The 19,102-nt window shown below is 42.1% G+C and overlaps 5 protein-coding genes across 5 annotated transcripts; 2 read left to right on the forward strand and 3 right to left on the reverse strand.

Moving 5' to 3' along the window:
- The first annotated feature begins 2,209 nt into the window (after positions 1-2,209).
- LOC116208321 lies at positions 2,210-6,611 on the forward strand. Its single transcript, XM_031541694.1, has 4 exons — positions 2,210-2,811; positions 3,605-3,760; positions 3,857-4,546; positions 4,979-6,611. Exons 1-4 carry the CDS (start codon positions 2,488-2,490, stop codon positions 6,158-6,160), a joined length of 2,352 nt encoding a protein of 783 aa, XP_031397554.1. The 5' UTR covers positions 2,210-2,487; the 3' UTR covers positions 6,161-6,611.
- A 1,567-nt stretch (positions 6,612-8,178) lies between these two features.
- Positions 8,179-8,997, reverse strand: LOC116207818 (uncharacterized protein At5g39865). The gene has a single exon (XM_031540910.1). It carries the CDS (start codon positions 8,995-8,997, stop codon positions 8,179-8,181), a length of 819 nt encoding a protein of 272 aa, XP_031396770.1.
- Positions 8,998-10,031: 1,034 nt separating this feature from the next.
- On the reverse strand, positions 10,032-11,908 carry LOC116208408 (putative phosphatidylglycerol/phosphatidylinositol transfer protein DDB_G0282179). Its single transcript, XM_031541820.1, has 4 exons — positions 11,626-11,908; positions 10,938-11,039; positions 10,512-10,672; positions 10,032-10,322 (listed from the first exon to the last, which is right to left on the reverse strand). Exons 1-4 carry the CDS (start codon positions 11,717-11,719, stop codon positions 10,215-10,217), a joined length of 465 nt encoding a protein of 154 aa, XP_031397680.1. The 5' UTR covers positions 11,720-11,908; the 3' UTR covers positions 10,032-10,214.
- A 308-nt stretch (positions 11,909-12,216) lies between these two features.
- LOC116208407 (RING-H2 finger protein ATL70) lies at positions 12,217-13,092 on the reverse strand. The gene has a single exon (XM_031541819.1). The coding sequence runs from the start codon at positions 12,927-12,929 to the stop codon at positions 12,387-12,389; it is 543 nt and encodes a 180-aa protein (XP_031397679.1). The 5' UTR covers positions 12,930-13,092; the 3' UTR covers positions 12,217-12,386.
- A 3,241-nt stretch (positions 13,093-16,333) lies between these two features.
- LOC116206662 lies at positions 16,334-17,950 on the forward strand. The gene is made up of 3 exons (XM_031539457.1): positions 16,334-16,724; positions 17,288-17,395; positions 17,505-17,950. Exons 1-3 carry the CDS (start codon positions 16,410-16,412, stop codon positions 17,814-17,816), a joined length of 735 nt encoding a protein of 244 aa, XP_031395317.1. The 5' UTR covers positions 16,334-16,409; the 3' UTR covers positions 17,817-17,950.
- Positions 17,951-19,102: the final 1,152 nt, after the last annotated feature.

The raw sequence follows: 19,102 nt of genomic DNA on the forward strand, positions 1-19,102 counted from the left end.
TTTGAAAAATAATATAAAAAGGCACAACCTTTACATTTTTTACTAAATATAGCATGACTTTTAGAGATTAGCACATAAAAGTACGACATTTTACATTTTTTCCTAAATATAGAACGACATTTAAAAAAAGCACAGAACAGCACGGTCTTCGGGCACAATTTTCTTTTTTAATGTGCTAAAATCACAGTTAAACTTGAATGTTGTGTTTTTTTATGCTATTTTCTAAGGCCATGTTATATTTAACAAAAAGTGTAAATGTCGTGCCTTTTTATGTTATTCTCCAAATGTCACTTTATATTTAGGAAAAAAATATAAAAATCATGTATTTCTGTATCATTTTTAAATGTCGTGTTATATTTAAGAAAAAAAATGCAAATGTCGTGCTTTTCTAAGTAATTAACCATAAATTTTAAACCTAACTTTTGAATTTGTGTATTTTAAGGGAACTACTGCAAGTCCATTTCAATAAGATATCTCATAACTTTATGAGTCGAATAAAAGAGATCCGATCGGAAGATACGTATCCTCGGCCCCCATCTCACATCTCCCTCTCAAAGCCTAGCCCACAAGCCAAAGGAAGTCATATATCCCAACCCATGCTTTTAAGCAATATCCCACATGAACGTGATGATGATTCTATTCATTTCTAACTCTTCAAGGGGGAAATGTGGTGCACATGCAGTCAAAGGGCCATCCCTCCCTCCTCTCAGCCAAAAGTCATCACTTACTTTATGAAGAAAGAAATCATACAAATATATTTAAAAAAAAAGGAAAGAAAGAAGAAATCCATCATCAATCACATTTGGTGGAATTCTTGATAATTTTCAACGTTGACTTATCATCATTGTTGACTATTATTATAGGCCATTTGTGGGAGGGGAGAATGAGATGAAGGGGAGAGGAGGAGGAGGATGTACCGTGATGATGATCGCATCCACGCATATGACCCGAAATCTCGGGAATTTTGCTGGGATCAATTTTCTTTATAATTAATGCATGACGTTGCTATATTAATTAAGATCAGCTTTCCAAGTCGACATATGCTCAATTATGTTGTTATAATTAATGTAAATATCGAAATTATTGTTTCATAATTATCAAAATGATAGGCAAAGACGGTGCATTTTCTTAATTACCCTACAAAATAATATTTAACTCAGCTTAAGAGGTACATCTTGCAATAAACTACACTCTTAATAAAATGGATATGAGTTAATGATATGATGTAAATATTAAGTCTTACACTATGATATCAAAACAATAGTTTTATATGGGTTAATGAATGGATCATGAACAAGAACGTGTGTTAGTAGTTGAATGGATAATTGCATGTTCAATAAAATTCTCGATATATATTGCCGGGCGACGATGTCCGTTATTTAACAAAATCAAAGATCTCTATATCCTTGGAGGAATGATTCATGGGGTCATAACAGCTCTTGGGGATAAGTATGAAATGAAATTCGAATTGAAAGGAATGTGATAATAGTATAATTTCGAAAAATCATTTAAAAATTTAAATAAAATTCACCATAAAATCCGTCTCTCCTCCCTGAATTAGAACCAATGCTGATCCGTTGAGGCGTTATGATGGCATATTCCAACTTGTACGGTTCGGTTTTTGGATAGTTTCCATGCGATGATTGTCGTTCGAGTACGTTATTAAGTCCAATTCGAGAGCTTTGGATCTACATAATTTCCCTTCCTTTCCATAAACTCAAATCTTCCCAACTATCATTATCATCATTCTTAGGAAGGAAGCAATGGCACGAGATTGTCGCGCCACAGTGAATATTTATTATCATCCTTACCTTCACCAACTCAAAAAAAAAAAAAAAAGTGACATGGAACGGATCATGTTTGTTTGGGTCCATAATGCGCCCCCGCGTTGAATCTTCAAAGCCGAAGCAGAAGTCAACGTCCCCGTTACCGCGCCGTTACTCCACTTCACATTTACTCCTGGACCCGGTGCATGTGAGCCTTGAATGACAGAGGGCGGGCCCCACGTCCCACATATGCTTCCGGTCTCATGAACCGGGTGCGTGCTGTAATACTTCGAAAGTCCGGCTTTTGCCCTGGTCGGGGGCGAGTCGTAACCCCGCCCTGGAGTTAACGTTAACCCCATAACCAAACAGCATCGTCTCTCTCTCTCTCTCTCTCTCTCTCTCTCTAGACTCTCTCGCAAATAAGACTCTGCCCCCCCTTCCCCCCCTCCTCTCCCCTCCACACAAACTAACGGCATATTCCTCTCTCTCTCTCTCTCTCTCTCTCGTCGAGTGCTTTTTTCTCGGAGACAAAAGCTCCTAAATAGGTTCGCTCAATCCACAGCTGTTCTGTTGTTTCGCTTCGGGATTTCCTATGCGATCGAAGCTTACAAACACTCCCCCGGCTGCTCCCCAGTCTCTGACGCTGTCGCCGGATATTTGCTGCTGCTTTTGACCTTGCCGGAGTCTGAGATTTTTCCGAGTCCTTCGATTGCCGAGAGGAATGGTGGCGAAGATGATGAGGTGGCGCCCCTGGCCACCTCTGCCGACGAGAAAGTACGAGGTGAGGCTGGTGGTGAGGAGGCTGGAGGGGTGCGACCCCCTGCCGGAGGGGAGACTAGCTGTCGAGGTCCGGTGGAAGGGCCCCAAGGTGGCCCTGATGAGCTCCCTGAGGCGGACTGCTGTGAAGAGGAACTTCACGCGGGAGGAAGGGTTGGGGGGAGATGGCTTCGTCGTGTGGGACGAGGAGTTTGAGAGCCTATGCGCTTTGTCGGCCTGCAAGGAGAATGTCTTCCACCCCTGGGAGATCGCTTTCACTGTCTTCAATGTGAGCCCTCTCTCTCTCTCTCTCTCTCTGCCCTCTCCGATTCTCGTTCTTGTTTATCGTCCTTCGCCTTTTTTAAGGACGTGTGGTTTAGGAAATGTGTCCTGTTCTCTGTGTGTGCGCGCTACTCATCTTGTCGGGAGATACTCATCCGACTAAATGTGGTACCATTTAAGATGGGATTAGGATGCGTATCAATCATCCAGCGACGATGTTTTTGTTTGGTTTGGATTTGAAGGTTGATTTTGTAAATTTCCTATGTGCTCGTCGAGACGAACTATGATGCCTCTCTAGTTTCTGGAGTTGATTAGTCATACGTAGAGCTTGTGAAATAAAAAGAAAAAACATTAGGTGTTACTCTGTTATTGCAGTCTATAGCATGTGAGTCGAGAAGCTGTCAAAAATGTACAGTTTAATTGTCAAAAATGTACAGTTTAATTGTCATTCCAAATGAATTAGAGGGTTGATCGTAGTTTTAGGCCACTAGTTACCGGGTTTCTATTGTCCTTGATGCCTAGTAGGAGAGGTTTGGGTAGAAATCATTTGAATGGATCTCGGCGCTAAAGCTGACTGTTTGAGTTGACGTTTGGTTTCTGATGTTATATTATCAACGACAGAGATCTTCATCTGTACATATTGACAACTGTTTGCGTAGAAAATTTAATATCTGGTTAGAGTCCTTTACTTGTTCGATGTACATGAATGAACGTGGATCAAGTTTTTCCTGTGGAAGCCGTGTGAGGAGTTATTGTCAAGCTTGCTAAGGAGCCTGTTACTATTGTTGTTTCTATTCTAGGGCCTTGACCAAGGGACGAAGAGCAAGGTACCTGTTATTGGTACAGCTTCAGTAAATCTTGCGGAATACGCCTCTGTGGAAGTACAGAAGGAATTTGAATTGAGTATTCCTCTCACAATCCAGAATAGTTCTTCAGATACTCCTCCATTGTTAAGCGTATGTTATTCTACTTTCTTCTCTTGTCATTTCCTCTGGCTTTGTCATCAGCTGCAAATTAGGGTCATTGACGTGGTTTTTATTCGGATTGTGCAGTTATCTCTAAGCTTAGTGGAGCTGAGAACCTCTCAGGAGACTGTGGACCCAGAGCAGCGGTCAATTGTTCCTATTCGTGATTCATCAAGCAGTGGGGAACCTGTTGCAGCTGAAAAGGATGAGCTCTCCACTCTAAAAGCCGGCCTTAGAAGGGTCAAAATATTTACGGAGTATGTCTCTGTTAGAAAGGCGAAAAAACCCTGCTGCGAAGAAGATTCCAGTGAGGGCCGTTACTCAGGTAAGAGCGAGGACGGAGAGTATAGCTACCCTTACGACACTGAGTCACCCGATGACTCCGAGGAAGGAGAGTCCGAGGATGGAAAGGAGAGCTCCTCTGTGAGGAAGTCCTTTAGTTATGGAACCCTTGCTTATGTGAATCATGCTGGGGGCTCATTCTGCTCAAACAGAAGGATTGATGGCGAAGATGAGGACTGGGTTTACTATAGTTACCGAAGATCTGATACGGGAAGCTCATTGCAGAATGAGGATCCTGTTGCATCGGCTTCTCAGCTGGCGCATCTGAATGGTTCAAAGCGTGGAATATTGTCTTGGAGGAAGCGGAAGCTTAATTTCAGGTCCCCTAAGGCCAGGGGAGAGCCGCTGCTGAAGAAGGCCTATGCTGAAGAAGGTGGAGATGACATCGATTTTGATCGGCGTCAACTTAGCTCTGATGAATCTCTTGCTTTTGGGGTAAGTAATTGATTTAAGTTTGTCTTCTGCTATTTTAGCATGAATTTTCTTCAACGTTAGACTCGTTACATATCATTGGAATGATATTCATGCTTTCTTTCCTAATGGAATACTAGGGAATTTTCCATTTGCTTAAGTTAAAACAAGGAAATCATGAATTGCCTTACACAATACATGCTTGCTTACAAAAATTCGTGTGAAGTGAAACCGGATACTCTTTGTTCAGTTTTTTCCCTTTATTTTTCAAGAGGAGATGAATGAAACCCCTATTAAGAGACCAATTAAAGACTTCATTTTCTTTTTTCCCTTTCCCGTGCTCGAAATCAATGTTCTTGGCTTCCTTTCTCTAAATGGATTTGTCTACTGGCCCTTCTTTGAAGTCTGGTCACTTTTTTCCCTTCACTTATTTGATTTTCTCTTTTTAATTGACAGTGGCATAAGATGGATGAGGATTCATCTGCACACCGGTCCTCAGTGTCTGAATTTGGAGAGGACAATTTTGCCATTGGCTGTTGGGAGCAAAAGGAGGTTATAAGTCGTGATGGGCAGATGAAGCTCCAGACTCCGGTATTCTTTGCCTCCATCGACCAGCGGAGTGAAAGGGCTGCTGGTGAGAGTGCTTGCACTGCTCTCGTGGCTGTCATCGCTGATTGGTTCCAATCAAACCGAGACCTAATGCCCATAAAGTCTCAATTTGATAGTCTGATCAGAGATGGGTCACTGGAGTGGAGGAATCTTTGCGAGAATGAAACTTATCGGGAAAGATTCCCCGACAAGCACTTTGACCTCGAGACTGTTCTCCAAGCCAAGATTCGGCCGCTAGCTGTTGTTCCTGGGAAGTCATTCATCGGTTTCTTCCACCCTGATGGGATGGATGAGGAGGGTTTCGATTTTCTCCGCGGGGCAATGTCATTTGATGAAATCTGGGATGAGATCAGCCGCTCGGGATCAGAGTGCCCCAGTAATGTTGAGCCTCGTATTTATATTGTCAGTTGGAATGACCACTTTTTCGTCCTCAAAGTCGAATCGGAAGCTTACTATATAATTGACACATTGGGGGAGAGGCTGTATGAGGGTTGCAATCAAGCTTATATCCTCAAATTTGATGAGAACACAACAATCTCCAAAATGCCAAAGGTTGAGAAATCTTCCGAGGAGAAAACCTCGAGCTCAGGAGAACCCAACAGTCAGCAGCAACAGGAGAACGCGAGTCCCAGGGAAGAGAGTGCCGGGGATGTTTTGAGCGAGGAGAGTAAAGAGGAGGAAGTGGAGATTGTGTGCCGAGGAAAGGAGTCATGCCGGGAGTACATAAAGAGCTTCTTGGCAGCAATTCCCATAGGGGAACTTCAGGCAGATATGAAGAAGGGCCTGACAATGGCTTCAGCTCCACTTCATCACAGGCTTCAGATCGAATTCCACTACACTGGAATCACACAGCAGCTAGCGGTCACCCCGATAGTTGAGACTGAAAGCAAAGAGGATATTATCGAGGCTGCAGCAGTGGAGGAAGAAGCAACCATTGGAATTATGCAGCAGCTCGAGGTTACCCCGATGGTTGGGACTGAAGGCAAAGAGGAAATTATCAAGGCCGCAGCAGCAGAGGAAGAAACTTAGGTAACTTTCAGGAGTCCAGTAACTGTATAGAGGGACGACAACTACTGACATGTTCTGTTTCGTTACAAAATGAGCGGTCTATATTAATGATGTCAAGGCGTGTTATCCCTGTTAGAGAGAAGGAAACTAATCTGAGATTTCGAGCGAGCGGTGTAAGAAAAACTTGCCGGGCTCCTCCCTTTGTTCAGTGCCTAAATGCTAATTTCATCTTTTATCCCTGATCATATGTCTTGAGTCTCTTTTCATTTGTCTAGCACATCTTCCAGACAACCGGGCATCAAAGCTCAGTCCCTAACCTGAAGGGATTCGGCAAAACTGTTTTCCACGAGATATGGATACTCCCTTCACATGATATTCTGTTCTGCTGTGTAAGCTGTAAAGGTGCTGAATTGAGGGACCATAGATTCTCTTGTGATCTGATGTCCCTTTCTTGAATGGAAATTTGGAAAAAGTCTGCAGCTTGCGAGAGTTCCTAAGAGATTCCTTATTCCCATTTTCTGTTCCTCTCTGCTTTCAACTTCAATTCTCATAAAAACATGCCGCGACCCTTTTTGTGAATTATTCCTTTCCGTGTTTCGTTGGACAATCCAAGGGCATGAGTTACCATTTTGATCCGAAACAATCCTTTCGAATCCCAGAACAATAATCACCCGTAACTTGTCGATGTGGGTACAGTGAGTCCAGATAATCTCAGATATGAGAAAAGATTTGAACTCCTCTCCCTCCCTAGACTCGACTTGGCTGCTGTTACAACCAAGAGGATGACTGATATAATTAGCTCCGAGTTTGAACCGGCTCACCGGCTCGATAACGATGACATCTGGTTTAAATTTGGAAATTCGAAGCTGCTTATATTAAAAGAAGAAAAAATATGAAAAGCGAGCGAGCCCACGGAGGAAGAACCTAACGTGGGAGCATGATTGGAAGAGGTCCACCTAATTTTATCAGGAAAGGAATTTTTGTGTGGCAGACACAATGAGTCCCCACCTATATGGAAACTCAATCATAAGGCTTTTCCTGATAGAGAGAGAACTGGACTTACGCAATCCGATTTCGGAAAAAAATCCACCTCAGACCCGATCTCTAAACTTATACACCAATTAATCCGGTCACACGGATTCTGCAGCAAACGAGCAACATCAGTTCGTGATTGATAGTAATATAGCTTCTCGACACAATCGGGCGTGTAGAGAACGATATTGTGCTGAAGGTTTGGACTAAAAGCAAGTAATCTCTCAATTCTGCCTGATCTTTCCCAATATGTCTACGGGATATCTGCTATTACCAGCCTACCAATACAAACAGATACAAAATGATCCTATGGTGAGTCCGTGTTGGGTTCCATGTTTTCTGTAGTTGCTGCTCCGTTAACTGAAAATATAGTCGAACTTCCCGTAAAACCAGATGATCCATCATGCTGCAAGCTGTATAATCTTGTGCCTTAAAATGAGAATCATAACAATCTTCCTTATTAAAGCCATTGATTGCTCCAAAAGTTTGTTTGTTTTTCTTTCTTTCTTTTTTGGTTATAAAGGAAGTGCACCAAAGGGTGGTTAGGAAGTTTGACCATTGTAAAGTTCAATCAGAGGGGAATCCTACCAGCAGTGTTCTACTTTCCTCCTCAGCTGTTTACTCAGCTCATCATGAGATTTGGTATCGGAGACCGCCTAGTATCGGTGATTTGGTGCCTGAGTTCTCCACATGATTTACCAGACACTGGGCGAGCTAGAGTCGAGATCACAGGGACCTCTTCTAAGCGAAACGCGTCTGAACTAATGAAAGATGGCGATTTAACAATACATCATACTGAGAGTCAGATAATCTCGATCGTGCCGATGCAGGACAGCCATGGTATGCAGACTTTGACCGGGAAAGTTAAATTCTACACATTCTAGTACATAATCATAGAAGGGTCAATGAGTAACTGACTAACTAGGCAGTTATGTTTCTTGGATTCGGAGTCTCCACGACTGGATTAGTCCAACCGTCCACATCTTGTATGTTGTTCATGTTACTCTTCAGCAGATGGGGCATCTCACGAGACCGTTCTCGTTGCACTCAGGGCACTTGATCCTCTTCTCGGTGTCTGCAACGATCCTGCAACTTCCGCTGCAATTCGAGCATATCACAAACCAGAAATCTCCGCACTGCACACAAGGGCCCCTGGAGGGATTGAGAGGGATCCCATGCAGAATGTCCCTCAGCTCCCCCCGCTCGTGCAGTCCGACAACCTCATCCGCTCCTCCAATGAGTCTTCCCCTTACGAAGAGCTTCGGCGGAACTGCTCTCTCCCCGCCAGAGACCTGCCACAGCTCCTCCCTGTACTCTCGGTGCATTGACACGTCCCTCTCCTCGAACCTCACCCTGAAGCTTCTGAGCAGGAAGCGAACTCTGCTGCAGTCCTCGAACGTCTTACGGATTCCTCTCAGGCTCGTGGAGTAGAATATGACTGAGCCAGCACCACCCCCTCCTGGAGGGCAACTCTCCTCGGTCTGCAGGAACGTCCCTGTCTCGGGAGTCCAGTCTTCTCTGGGGCTGCAAGTCTCAGAATCAGTTGAAGCTTCTCCTCCTGAAAGTGGGAACTCCACGCTCTCAGGGGCTGATGAGTTTGCATCCTCAAAGTCATCGTGCACCGACTCCATGGACGAGCAGTCGTCCTCCTGTCCATCCTTGATGCCTTTGACGCCGTTCAGCAGGTCAGGGATGCCATATAGCGGGCTGTGATCATCCTGAGTCGGGATTTTGTCACCAGGGTCAAGATGCTGGAGAGCTAGGCCTCTCTTGAGTGTTGAGACGATATTCAGTTTCTTTAGGAACCTCCCCTTCATTGCTTTCATGGCTGGCCTTCTTTACTATTCCCTCCACAATTTGATTAGAGTTCCATGGAAGAAGGAAATGGACACTTGAAAAGGGTTGAAGAGAGAGAGATGGAAGTGAAATAATTGTGGCTGTTTCTCTTTGGACTAATTGGCAAATTGGTTGATCAATTGAAAGGATGATAACAGAGAGAAAGTTGAGCTTGCTTTCTTTTAAAAGTTGCGAATGATCTCAAAAGATATATGATGGAAGTTGCATTGTCCCTCTCCTTATAGGGATTGCAAAAACGACCCGCTTAATCCGGGACCATCCTGTCGAGGACCGCACGGGTACTTCTATACGGGAATTTAAGATACGGAGCGAGAATACCGAGTTATGAGAAAGGGTCAAGACATGATCATATCAAATCATCAATCCCGAACTTTAACCATCGTCATGATTAGATTAAGGGTCATAATGAGGCGATCAAGTATAACAGAGTTGTTGTATCATGATAAACTTATCGGACTCGCTATGTCTCATGTTAGGATATCCGAGCTTCTTACTCTAATAAGTGATTATATCCACCATGCCAAGGATTCGTGATGCATACGTAGATGGTTAGAATGCAGCGCTGTGCTAGGCCCACTACATGATCTGTTCAGGTGAGCCTTACGCAGATACCGAAACTCAGAGGTCAAGTAATCTATTCGCTTGTGCCCCGGGACTGAGTGTATGTATCTGTAGCCATGCCTCCGTGTCTGAAAGGGTAAACTATACCCTACTATAAAGTGAAGGGAGACAAGTTGTGTCCGGTACAATAATTCCCTATTGCAAAGCATGCAAAGTGGTTTTATATTCCCCTTTCATCATGATGGAACCTTCTTCACAGAAACAAATAGTTCTCCCAGTCTCAAAATGATATGTCTACCGAATTAGAACCCGACCTGAGTTGTCAAACAACACCAATTCCTTGTCATCGAACTCAAACCAGTTTCAGTTGGCTAAGAGCAAATGGAAACCTTTTTTCGGACAAGTATTTCGAGAGTCGAGAGTATGATCCGGAGAGTCTGTATGCATAAACCGGTGCATATAACAAGGTGATATACTGCAATACTAGGCCATACTCATAACATTGATCAGCATCTCCAGATGCTCGAGTTGTGATTACTGAGTTCATATTAGAAAGTAAACTGAAGGCAACAGGGATGCTTTTTACATACTATTACTTGGTGGGATGTGATGCAGATGCAGATACTCAACTCTCGGAAACAGAAGCTGCGAACCCGATGCTGAAATCGAAGCCAATGCATGTCAACTCTTTGTTGCTTGTATTGTACATCTTCATCTTAAGAGAGTATGAACCCTGCATATGTTGAAAGTTGGGGGATTAACCAACTATAGAATAAAAGCAGGGCCAACCAACAATTTAACCACTGTGAAAATCTCCGTGGCTAAATTACTAAAGAAGCACATGATACTCTACTGAGGGCCAGATACAAATTCACTTTAAGGAACACAAAACAAAGAATAATATTATCCGAAATTAACTCACAGGTGGAGTGAACCCTGGAAGGACTTGTGAGTGAGAAACCACAAAGTCCCCTTCTGATACTGGGCAAGATGTCTCTGTGCAGAGGTCATGAGTCTCGCTGTGAATGTGCCATCCAAAGTATGAGACTTCGATCACCAGTTTGCCCCCAGTGATTGGTTCGCCTATGGTAATTAGAGCGAAAACCGAAGCCCATCTCAGTGAATTGACAAATGCCAAAAGTGTTCATCTTCACCCACTTACTTTCATATATATTTTACCAGAAACATAAAACTAAAACCGGAGATCAAGAGCAGGAGGATGAGTCATGGATGGCTTCCGATGTCTTACAGGAAACTCCAAAACAAAAGCAGGTGGCATCAATGGCAGTCCCATAGAAAACTAAAAAAGGGCAGAGAACTTTGGAGGAGGAGGCCTAGTCGGTAGTACCTGTCGTCGCAGCAATGCTAAAAGTAGCAGGCTGCCCTCTTGCAACGGGATAGGGCGTTATCTCGACACCTGAGACTTTGACCCCATACTCCGTCTTTTTATCTATATCCATCACAGCGATAAACAAGTCATCAGCATCCAGTTAGTTCTACAATTTACAAGAAAATCAGCACTGGCGAACAGCTTCGCACAACACAAGGCCGAATTTACTCTGACCCTTAAACATGATATCAATGGATTCATACCATTCGAAACAACATATATAAGAGGACAAACAAATAATAATTCAATATCATAAAAGAGATTACTGCGCCAATTTTACCATCATGTTGCAGCTAAAAATTCGAACTTTAAGGCATCAATCAATCGAATAGCGCCCACATGGGTCGGACAGTATTATACGAAGGACAGACAGCAGTCACACACAGCACACATGCAATTTCCCATCAATCAACCTATCAAGCTTCTCTATCGGAGCACGAGATCATCAAGTTTGAAAAAAAAAAATAATGCGATTAAAGCAGAAGTATCCTATCTCTTTCAGCAGAACACTCAAAGGCAGCGACGAGGAGAAGCTCAGCCGGAAAGTCCACTCAAGTGAAATATCCGACAAAGAACAAGACCAGCTGGTCCGCATGCAGGGTGGGAGAGAGCGAGGATTGGAGAGGACGAAGGGACAGAGAATCACCGCAGTAGCTGACATCCGTGGCCTGAGCCAGAGGCAGCACCACCACCAGGCAGAGGGTCAACGCCCAGAGCTTCACCAGCTGCATCATCTCCATTCTCAGGACTTCGATTCTCCGATCAGGCGACAAAGATTTTGCTCGAAGAACGATCAAGTTGAGGGCTTTGATGGCGTCGCCGAAGCACGGGAGATGGAGATGAACCTCACACTTGGTTGACTGATAGAACGGTTGGCTCTGCCTCGGAACTGTTAGGTGAAGACAGGCACAAATTTTCTGGTCGAAGCGGTCGTGCTTTTTGACTTTTCCTTTTCCATTTTCTTATTATTTTTCCTCACCCATGGGCTTTGAGTCGAAAATGGGCCTTTTCTTTTCTAATTTTGGGCTCCAAAGTGTTAAGCCCATGGGCCTTCAGGTGGCTGACCTGATCATCGACAGCTACTTGGCTAATCAGGCATCATATGCTACTTGCCCACCCCAGTAGGAATTCAAAATTTGAGTTTTTAATGCAATACAACATGATGTGTTGTGATCGGATGTCTTCGAATAATCCTAAGAAACGCACTAATCTAATCTTATGGTGATTATTACATTACGATAAATGCTGCAAAAAAGGCGCTAAGATGAGAATTCATTAGAAGAAGAGAAAGACTTCATTGGTATTCACATTACACAATAAAAGGTTACATGACCAACTAACTTTGTCGCTTGTCCTATGTAAAACTGATTAACAAAAGGAGGGGTTGATGGAATTGATGTTATGATTTCAGCCGTCTCTCCTAGTGGCTAAAGGTACGACCTCGGCCAAGGGCGTGGACAGGGGAGTCGGGATCGGGGACGTCCGACAGACGGGGCACGTGGCATGGAGGCGCAGCCAGGGGTCTATGCACTCGGTGTGGAAGAGGTGGCCGCATTCGGGCAGCTCTCGGAGGACGTCGCTGCCCTTGTAGTCAGCGAGGCAGATGGAGCAGCACGTGGCAGTGGAGTCCGCCTTCTCTAGCTTCACCTTCGAGTATTTCAGCTTCGGGTAGCTCTTGATGGTCCCTTCATCGAGCCCCACGTCGATCACTACAGGTGCCTCAGGAGGTGGATGTTGGTCGGCCGCCCCCACCCTTCGCCTTGTCGTGGTTGTTGCACTCGACCTCTGGGCAGCAGGGTCATTCCGGGTGCAGAAATAGGAGGCAAGGGTGATGGTGGTGATGAGGAGAAGGATCCCAATGGAGATGCCGATCCCGTACCCGAAACCTCCAAGGTTATCCCCTCCAAGGAAGCCACCGGACTGGCCCGGGAAGTCGGTCGAGTTGCTCATCTCAGAGAGAGACGATCCAGGCCAAAGGAGTGCGGGACGGGGAGCTATAGGTTTGGTCAGCCATTGCTTGAGGAGGAGGAGGAGGTGGAGGAGAGGAAGAAGGCCATCGAAAGACAAAGGGGTGAGGATTTAAGAAATTAAAAAAGTCAACGGGATCATGAGATTACATAAAAGAAGAAAAGTTAATTTGATTTGAGCTTTAATTGTATTTGGGCTGAAGGCATGCAAATGCATGTGAACTCTCTCTCTCTCTCTCTCTGCCCCGTTTTCCCTTCTTTTTCAATGGCAAAAATATTTCATGTGATCAATATAAGTTGGTTCGAATGACTTGATATTTATTTATCCTAAATAAAATTTCATTTTGAATTTTATTAATGAAAAAATCAAAAAATAAGAGAGATTTACTCCTTAACAGATCGAACCAACTGTAATCGGGACTAATTGAACTTTTGAGTAATCGGGTGCACAATAAAAATTTTTATATATGTATAATTTTCTTATTTTACATATAAAATTGTTAGGTGCAACCATATGTTCATCTTCTCATACGTTTGAAATCTGTACATATGCGCTGATGATGGCAACTGTCAGGAGATATTCTAATTTTTAAGGGTCAACGAGTTTCGCAATTCCATTTGTTTACTTTTGCTTCTACGTATATGTATAAATCAATATATATATATATATATATAGCGGGGAATATATCTTCATTGCTTCTTCTCAAACAGGCAAAGATAATCAAAAAGAGAAAGTCCCAAAGTGGCTTACGACATCGTGTCTTGATCTAAAAGTCGTAAATTAAATATTTACTGGAATTATTTATATTTTTTTATTAATTATTTAGAATTTTTATTTTATTTTATTTTATTCGAAAGAAGGAGAAGGTTATGAATTAATAGGTATAGGTAGCTAAGGTCTTCTTCCATGTTTGTCTCTCCCCTTCTTGTCTTCTTCATGGAACTGAACGTTGGGAGCTGTGAACATATTATATTTTAACAATCAAATCAGGCAATTGTAATGCGTGTTTTATCCATTTATATACACTCGTGAATACGCAAGCAGTCAGATTCATATTGCGTGCTAAGATCACACCAATTGCCAGAAGCATATAATATAACCACATATCATCGATTGACAGGCTACAAAATCATTCCCCGGTCCTTTCTTAGCACTTAATCATCCTACTTGGATAGAGCCGCAGACAGTATATGACGATGTAGTCAGATTAATGCTTGATCAGGCAGGAGTTGCATTACGATTACCGATATCCTCGGTCAGTGGATTTCGATGATAGGGTTTAAGATAACTTGGTCTTTTTTTTTTCGAACGGGTTTAAGAGAGCGTGCTTCGAGAAAGGATATTTTAAAAACCAATAAGCACCGATTAATTATGTTCGAATTAGGTTGTTTTAAGGAGTAAAACTCTCTCAATCATAATTTTTTTCATTTACAATAATCAAATCTCGAAATCTTACCTGAGAAAAATAAGGCTAAACTACATGAATCAACGCGAGTTGGTTCCGTTTTTTAATATTCACAACATTTGTATGATGGGGCTTATTGTTGTAATGACCAAACGAACATGCAAGGCCATGACATGACATGGGCCCCATGTGGTGTCTTATGGGCTATTTTCTTTTTCTTACTCTAGCGACCAAGTAGGCCTATGAGATCTTGGTCCATGCTTATGTCACCATGAGGCCCCACAGCAATGTGGGCCCGCTCCGGGTTCCAATCCAACTGCTATCGCTGCCTCTTGAACATCTATTCGCACGCACGCCAGCATTTCTCCAACGGGATAAACTTCCCTAGCTCCTCAAAAACGAGCGATCACGGAGGTCAATCAGAGCATGTTACGTCATCGATTATCAGTCTTGAAATAATAAAAAATTTGTTATTTTGAAAATATTAAGATACCTGCTAATGATAAGCAACTTAAAGTCTGTATAGAAACGAAATTTTACTCCGTTTTACTTCACTCTAAATTTTTTTAAATTTCAAAATGACTAAAATATTTTTCAATTTTTCAATTTTGCCCCACCCCTTCTCCCTCTTCCTCCACGTTCGTCATCTTCCTCCCCACTCCACCGTTCATGTCCCCGAGCCCCCCCTTCTCCTCATTCCCTCTCCTCGTCAAGACCAATTTCTCTTCCACCAAGGATGTCGCCATCTTCGTTCTTCTTCTTCCCCCTGTACTGTTCATGAAGGAGGATGATTTGCTCAAGGTTCATGGGAAGATGGCGATGATATGCAGATCTGCGACTCTCTCACCATCTTCGTTACTGATTTGCAAAATACTAGCGTGATAGTCTCCGACCACCCGAATAGCTCGCAATACAGTAACAATTGAAGTAGAGAAAGGGAAAAGTTTGGACCTTTCAAGCTCAGAGTCTTGTTCTTTGGTATCCGAACATTACTCCTCTCCGCCAGTTCCCTCCAATTATCTCGTCCGAGATTCCATGGAGTCAGGCTCCCATTAGAAACGGTGAACTTAGCCTCGATCTTCATATTATGAAGTGGAAATCGGAAACCCTAAGATCGACCAGTGACATTTGGGGCTCGATGATCGACGTGGAGAAGGAAGAGAGAGAGAGAGAGGACGGGGTAGATTTTGAAAAAATTTAAAAATTTAGGTCATTTTATAATTTTTAAAATATTTGAAATCAAACAAAATCATAACTCTACTCCGTTGGCAAACGCACTCTTATTGTTTTGTAAAAAACTTATGGCTTGTTTGTTGCAAAATCAAATTTAACTTAATTTAACTTAAATTTACTTTTTGCTCAATCCAACAACACAATCATTATATTTTTATATTTTTCAATACCCTCTCGTACATTTTCTTATATATTATTACAATTAATTTTTTAATACTAAATTCTCTCAACTATTCAACAATTTTCCTCAATTCAAAAACACTATAATTACTTTTTTATCTATTTTTTGAGAATAATAAGAAACTTGTTATTTTAAAAATATGTAGGATACTCACTAATAAAAAGAAACTTAGTATTTTGTAAGAAACTTATTATTTTGAATATAACAAGACTCTTAATAAATAATAAATTATCTTACTAAATAGTAAGAAATTTATTTTTTTGAACTCTCCACAAAAGTTAAAATCCACACTTTAACGAACCTCTGTACTCAACAACGCCCTTCTCTAACATACAAGCAAATATTGACTGAGTATTACTCAATAACTTGATTATATAACATCTAATCATAAAACCTGAAAGTGAAGAATTAACATCATAATGAACCCTCATAAATTTTTACTTATATGCATTTTCATTAGTAATTATTCATCCACCACCATGATGAGTAAATACTATTGAGAGTTGAGACTTCCCCATGGTTGGGCCCACTGCATGTGTGTTAACAGCGGCATGATTCGATTAAAGGTGGCAAAGCACCATCACAGCATAGCCTAAGCCTTTCCTCTTTCGTCCTCTCTCCCGGAAATCTCTCCGCGACGACAATGGCGGCAGTCTCTCATCTCCTGACGGCGGCGATGGCGCTGATGGTGGCGTCTTCGTGGCTGCTGGTGGCGCACTCGGCAGACACCAACCGCGCATACTCGCCCTGCTCGGACACAACCGTGCAGCGGTCGGACTGCTTCTCGTTCGGCATCGCCTTCGCTTCCCGGACTTCGTTCTTCTACAACGGCAGCCAACAGCTGTCTCCCTGCGACCGCAGACTCTCTCTGAGCAGCGCCAACTCGCAGGTCGCGGTTTTCAGGCCAAAGGTGGACGAGATTTCTCTGCTCACCGTCAACACTTCCTCCTTCTCCCCGGTTAGTCTCCTTTCCCGCTTCTCTCTCTATCAGATGCTACTTCGAGAGGAATTTGGCTCCGGTCTCTCCGTAGACATTGCTGTGATGCGGTGTAGTCTCTTCATTAGTGTAGCAGCCTAAAGCTTTCCCCGACCAGTTAGTGAAGTTATACTCGAGCTTGAGACTCGAAATGTCGTCCACGCGATGGAACCTAAGCATTCTGTCTCCTGAAGTTCAGTACATTGGAATCCTGATTGAGCTCTTTTATTGGAGATTGGATATTCTTCTGATGGGATTGGTTTTGGTTTGATGGATGATGGATCTTCACTTGCTATTCACAAGTCTAAGCATTTACGGACGGGTGAAACGATGGACGGATATTGTAAAACAATTCACCTGTTTGTGAGGCTCCTGGATCTTTTGTGTGTCTTCAGATTTTTTTCCTCCTCAGGATTTGTTACATGGATAAGTTGATAAGTGGTGAAATTTTCCGTTAAAGCACCCTTTCGAGCTTTGCCATAGCTCACAAACCACCTTTGGTTCAGCGGTCCATATCTGACACCATAATTATATAATCCTTCCAGGACAATTACGGTGGTTATATGGTTGCTTTTGCCGGTCGGAAATATGCTGCAAGGTCTGTTCCTGCTTTCGTTGCCAACAGCACTTACACTGTGACCAGCTTTACTCTCGTAAGTAGACGGTTTACAATCTTTTAAGCTTTCCACAGTTTTTTTCTTTTTCTTTTTCTTTTTTTGGGTTGCCTTGCTTATGAGTAGCCCTGTGGACTGGCCAATATAGGTGCTTGAGCTTAAGAAGGGCAGGCTGCAAAACCTTTACTGGAAAAGAGATGGTTGTGCTTCGTGTTCAGAAAAATCAAACTTTGTCTGCCTCAACAAACAGGATTGTGCCATCAAAATTTCCGACTGCAAAAACCACGGGGGCTCAGTAGATTGCAGCCTTGGCATACAATTAGCATTCTCTGGCACAGATAAGCATCTTTCAGTTTTCAATTCTTGGTATGAAGTGGAAAATCTTCGTCAGTACTCACTTTATGGCCTTTATTCAAATTTAAGAGATTCTCTCACTAGCCAGTATAACAAGATATTCTAATCACACTTCTAGAAAGTTTTATATATCAGTGCTTGATCATTTGTAATATAAACATGAATTTAGGATCATTTCTGTCGACGCGTGTAAATCTTTCACTTTAAGATTGTGACCTTAATGAAGATTTCTTTTCCTGAGGTTCTTGTTATTCTTCATAATGTATTATGAAGGTTTCAAATATTACACTCTGAAGATTGTTCAATGTTTGCAAGTGAAAAGATAATTGGCATATTATAATTGGTCCATGAATATTGTATGAGTCATTAGTTGAATTTATGCTCATCCGTGAATTACTTAAAATGTCTATGTGAATTCCTTCCTGTGAACCACAGAATTTTGTTAGTGACTTTCTATGCCAATTCCCTCCTGTGAACCGCAGAATATGAATTCACGATATTCAATGGCATATGGTGCTAGTGTTTTCAAGACTGCTTGTTTAATTGCCAAGATACTAACATAAATAAATTGGAGTAGCAGGGATTAGGAGTTATCAGAGCTTTTGCTTTGGGAATTTGCTGGTCTCAATTCTACTCAGTGACAGTTGCTTATAATTAAATATTTAACTTCACAGGAGATTTGTTATTTGCTAGCATCCAACTAGAGGAAAGGAAGATGGGTTATGGAAAAAAAAAAAACTTAATCTTCTTCTTTTTTTTTGGCTGGACAGCCTTGATCTAAGTGATTGATTTTATGTTCAATACATAGAGTATTGATCAGCTTCTACTTTATAAATTGTGTCTGAAGGTAATAGCCCATTCTATTATTGTTGAAGAAATTAAAAGCAAGGGTCTAGGACTTGATGGCAATAAATCGCTGTGTTGAAATAGTTAAGGACTGAAATTGAAATTCCATTAGTGAAAGAAAAGCAAGAACCTTGATGGGATTTGAATTAAGAATGCTGTGAAATGAAGAACCTTGAGGATGCAGTGGAACTGTTGCTTGTCATTAACCATTTTGATGGAAAACTATAGTATTTGTAGCTTTATATTTTTAGGTCCTGCAGCATGAAAATAGATGTAGAAGAAAATTCAAATTTGGTTGTAACAATCGATAATATAAGTGTTCTGGTAATTGCAACAGGAAAACTCATCAACCAAATTTGAAAGGCGAAATATTGCACACTTCTATTATATGGGTTAGTTCATGTTTCTGCCCTTCTTTTAAATAGCACTGAGCGAGGGGAGCAATGTAAGTCGCTGGTGCTAAAAAAAGTGTCCTTAAGGACACTGTTAAAACAAAATATCAGATTTTAGGATGTCTGCTAAGTTTTTCAGAAGAAGAAGAAGAGT

The sequence above is a fragment of the Punica granatum genome, chromosome 5 (genome assembly GCF_007655135.1).
Source record: "Punica granatum isolate Tunisia-2019 chromosome 5, ASM765513v2, whole genome shotgun sequence".
Taxonomy (NCBI): Eukaryota; Viridiplantae; Streptophyta; class Magnoliopsida; order Myrtales; family Lythraceae; genus Punica; species Punica granatum.

Bases quoted from the DNA above. Each gene is read 5' to 3' on its own strand.
- LOC116208321 (XM_031541694.1), top strand. From the start codon at position 2,488: ATGGTGGCGAAGATGATGAGGTGGCGCCCCTGGCCACCTCTGCCGACG. The intron at 2,812-3,604 runs GTGAGCCCTCTC...TTTCTATTCTAG, and splicing joins TCGCTTTCACTGTCTTCAAT to GGCCTTGACCAAGGGACGAA. The intron at 3,761-3,856 runs GTATGTTATTCT...CGGATTGTGCAG, and splicing joins ATACTCCTCCATTGTTAAGC to TTATCTCTAAGCTTAGTGGA.
- LOC116207818 (XM_031540910.1), bottom strand. From the start codon at position 8,997: ATGAAAGCAATGAAGGGGAGGTTCCTAAAGAAACTGAATATCGTCTCA.
- LOC116208408 (XM_031541820.1), bottom strand. From the start codon at position 11,719: ATGGAGATGATGCAGCTGGTGAAGCTCTGGGCGTTGACCCTCTGCCTG. The intron at 11,040-11,625 runs GTGATTCTCTGT...TGATGGATATAG, and splicing joins CACGGATGTCAGCTACTGCG to ATAAAAAGACGGAGTATGGG. The intron at 10,673-10,937 runs GTACTACCGACT...TAATTACCATAG, and splicing joins TAGCATTGCTGCGACGACAG to GCGAACCAATCACTGGGGGC.
- LOC116208407 (XM_031541819.1), bottom strand. From the start codon at position 12,929: ATGAGCAACTCGACCGACTTCCCGGGCCAGTCCGGTGGCTTCCTTGGA.
- LOC116206662 (XM_031539457.1), top strand. From the start codon at position 16,410: ATGGCGGCAGTCTCTCATCTCCTGACGGCGGCGATGGCGCTGATGGTG. The intron at 16,725-17,287 runs GTTAGTCTCCTT...TAATCCTTCCAG, and splicing joins ACACTTCCTCCTTCTCCCCG to GACAATTACGGTGGTTATAT. The intron at 17,396-17,504 runs GTAAGTAGACGG...TGGCCAATATAG, and splicing joins CTGTGACCAGCTTTACTCTC to GTGCTTGAGCTTAAGAAGGG.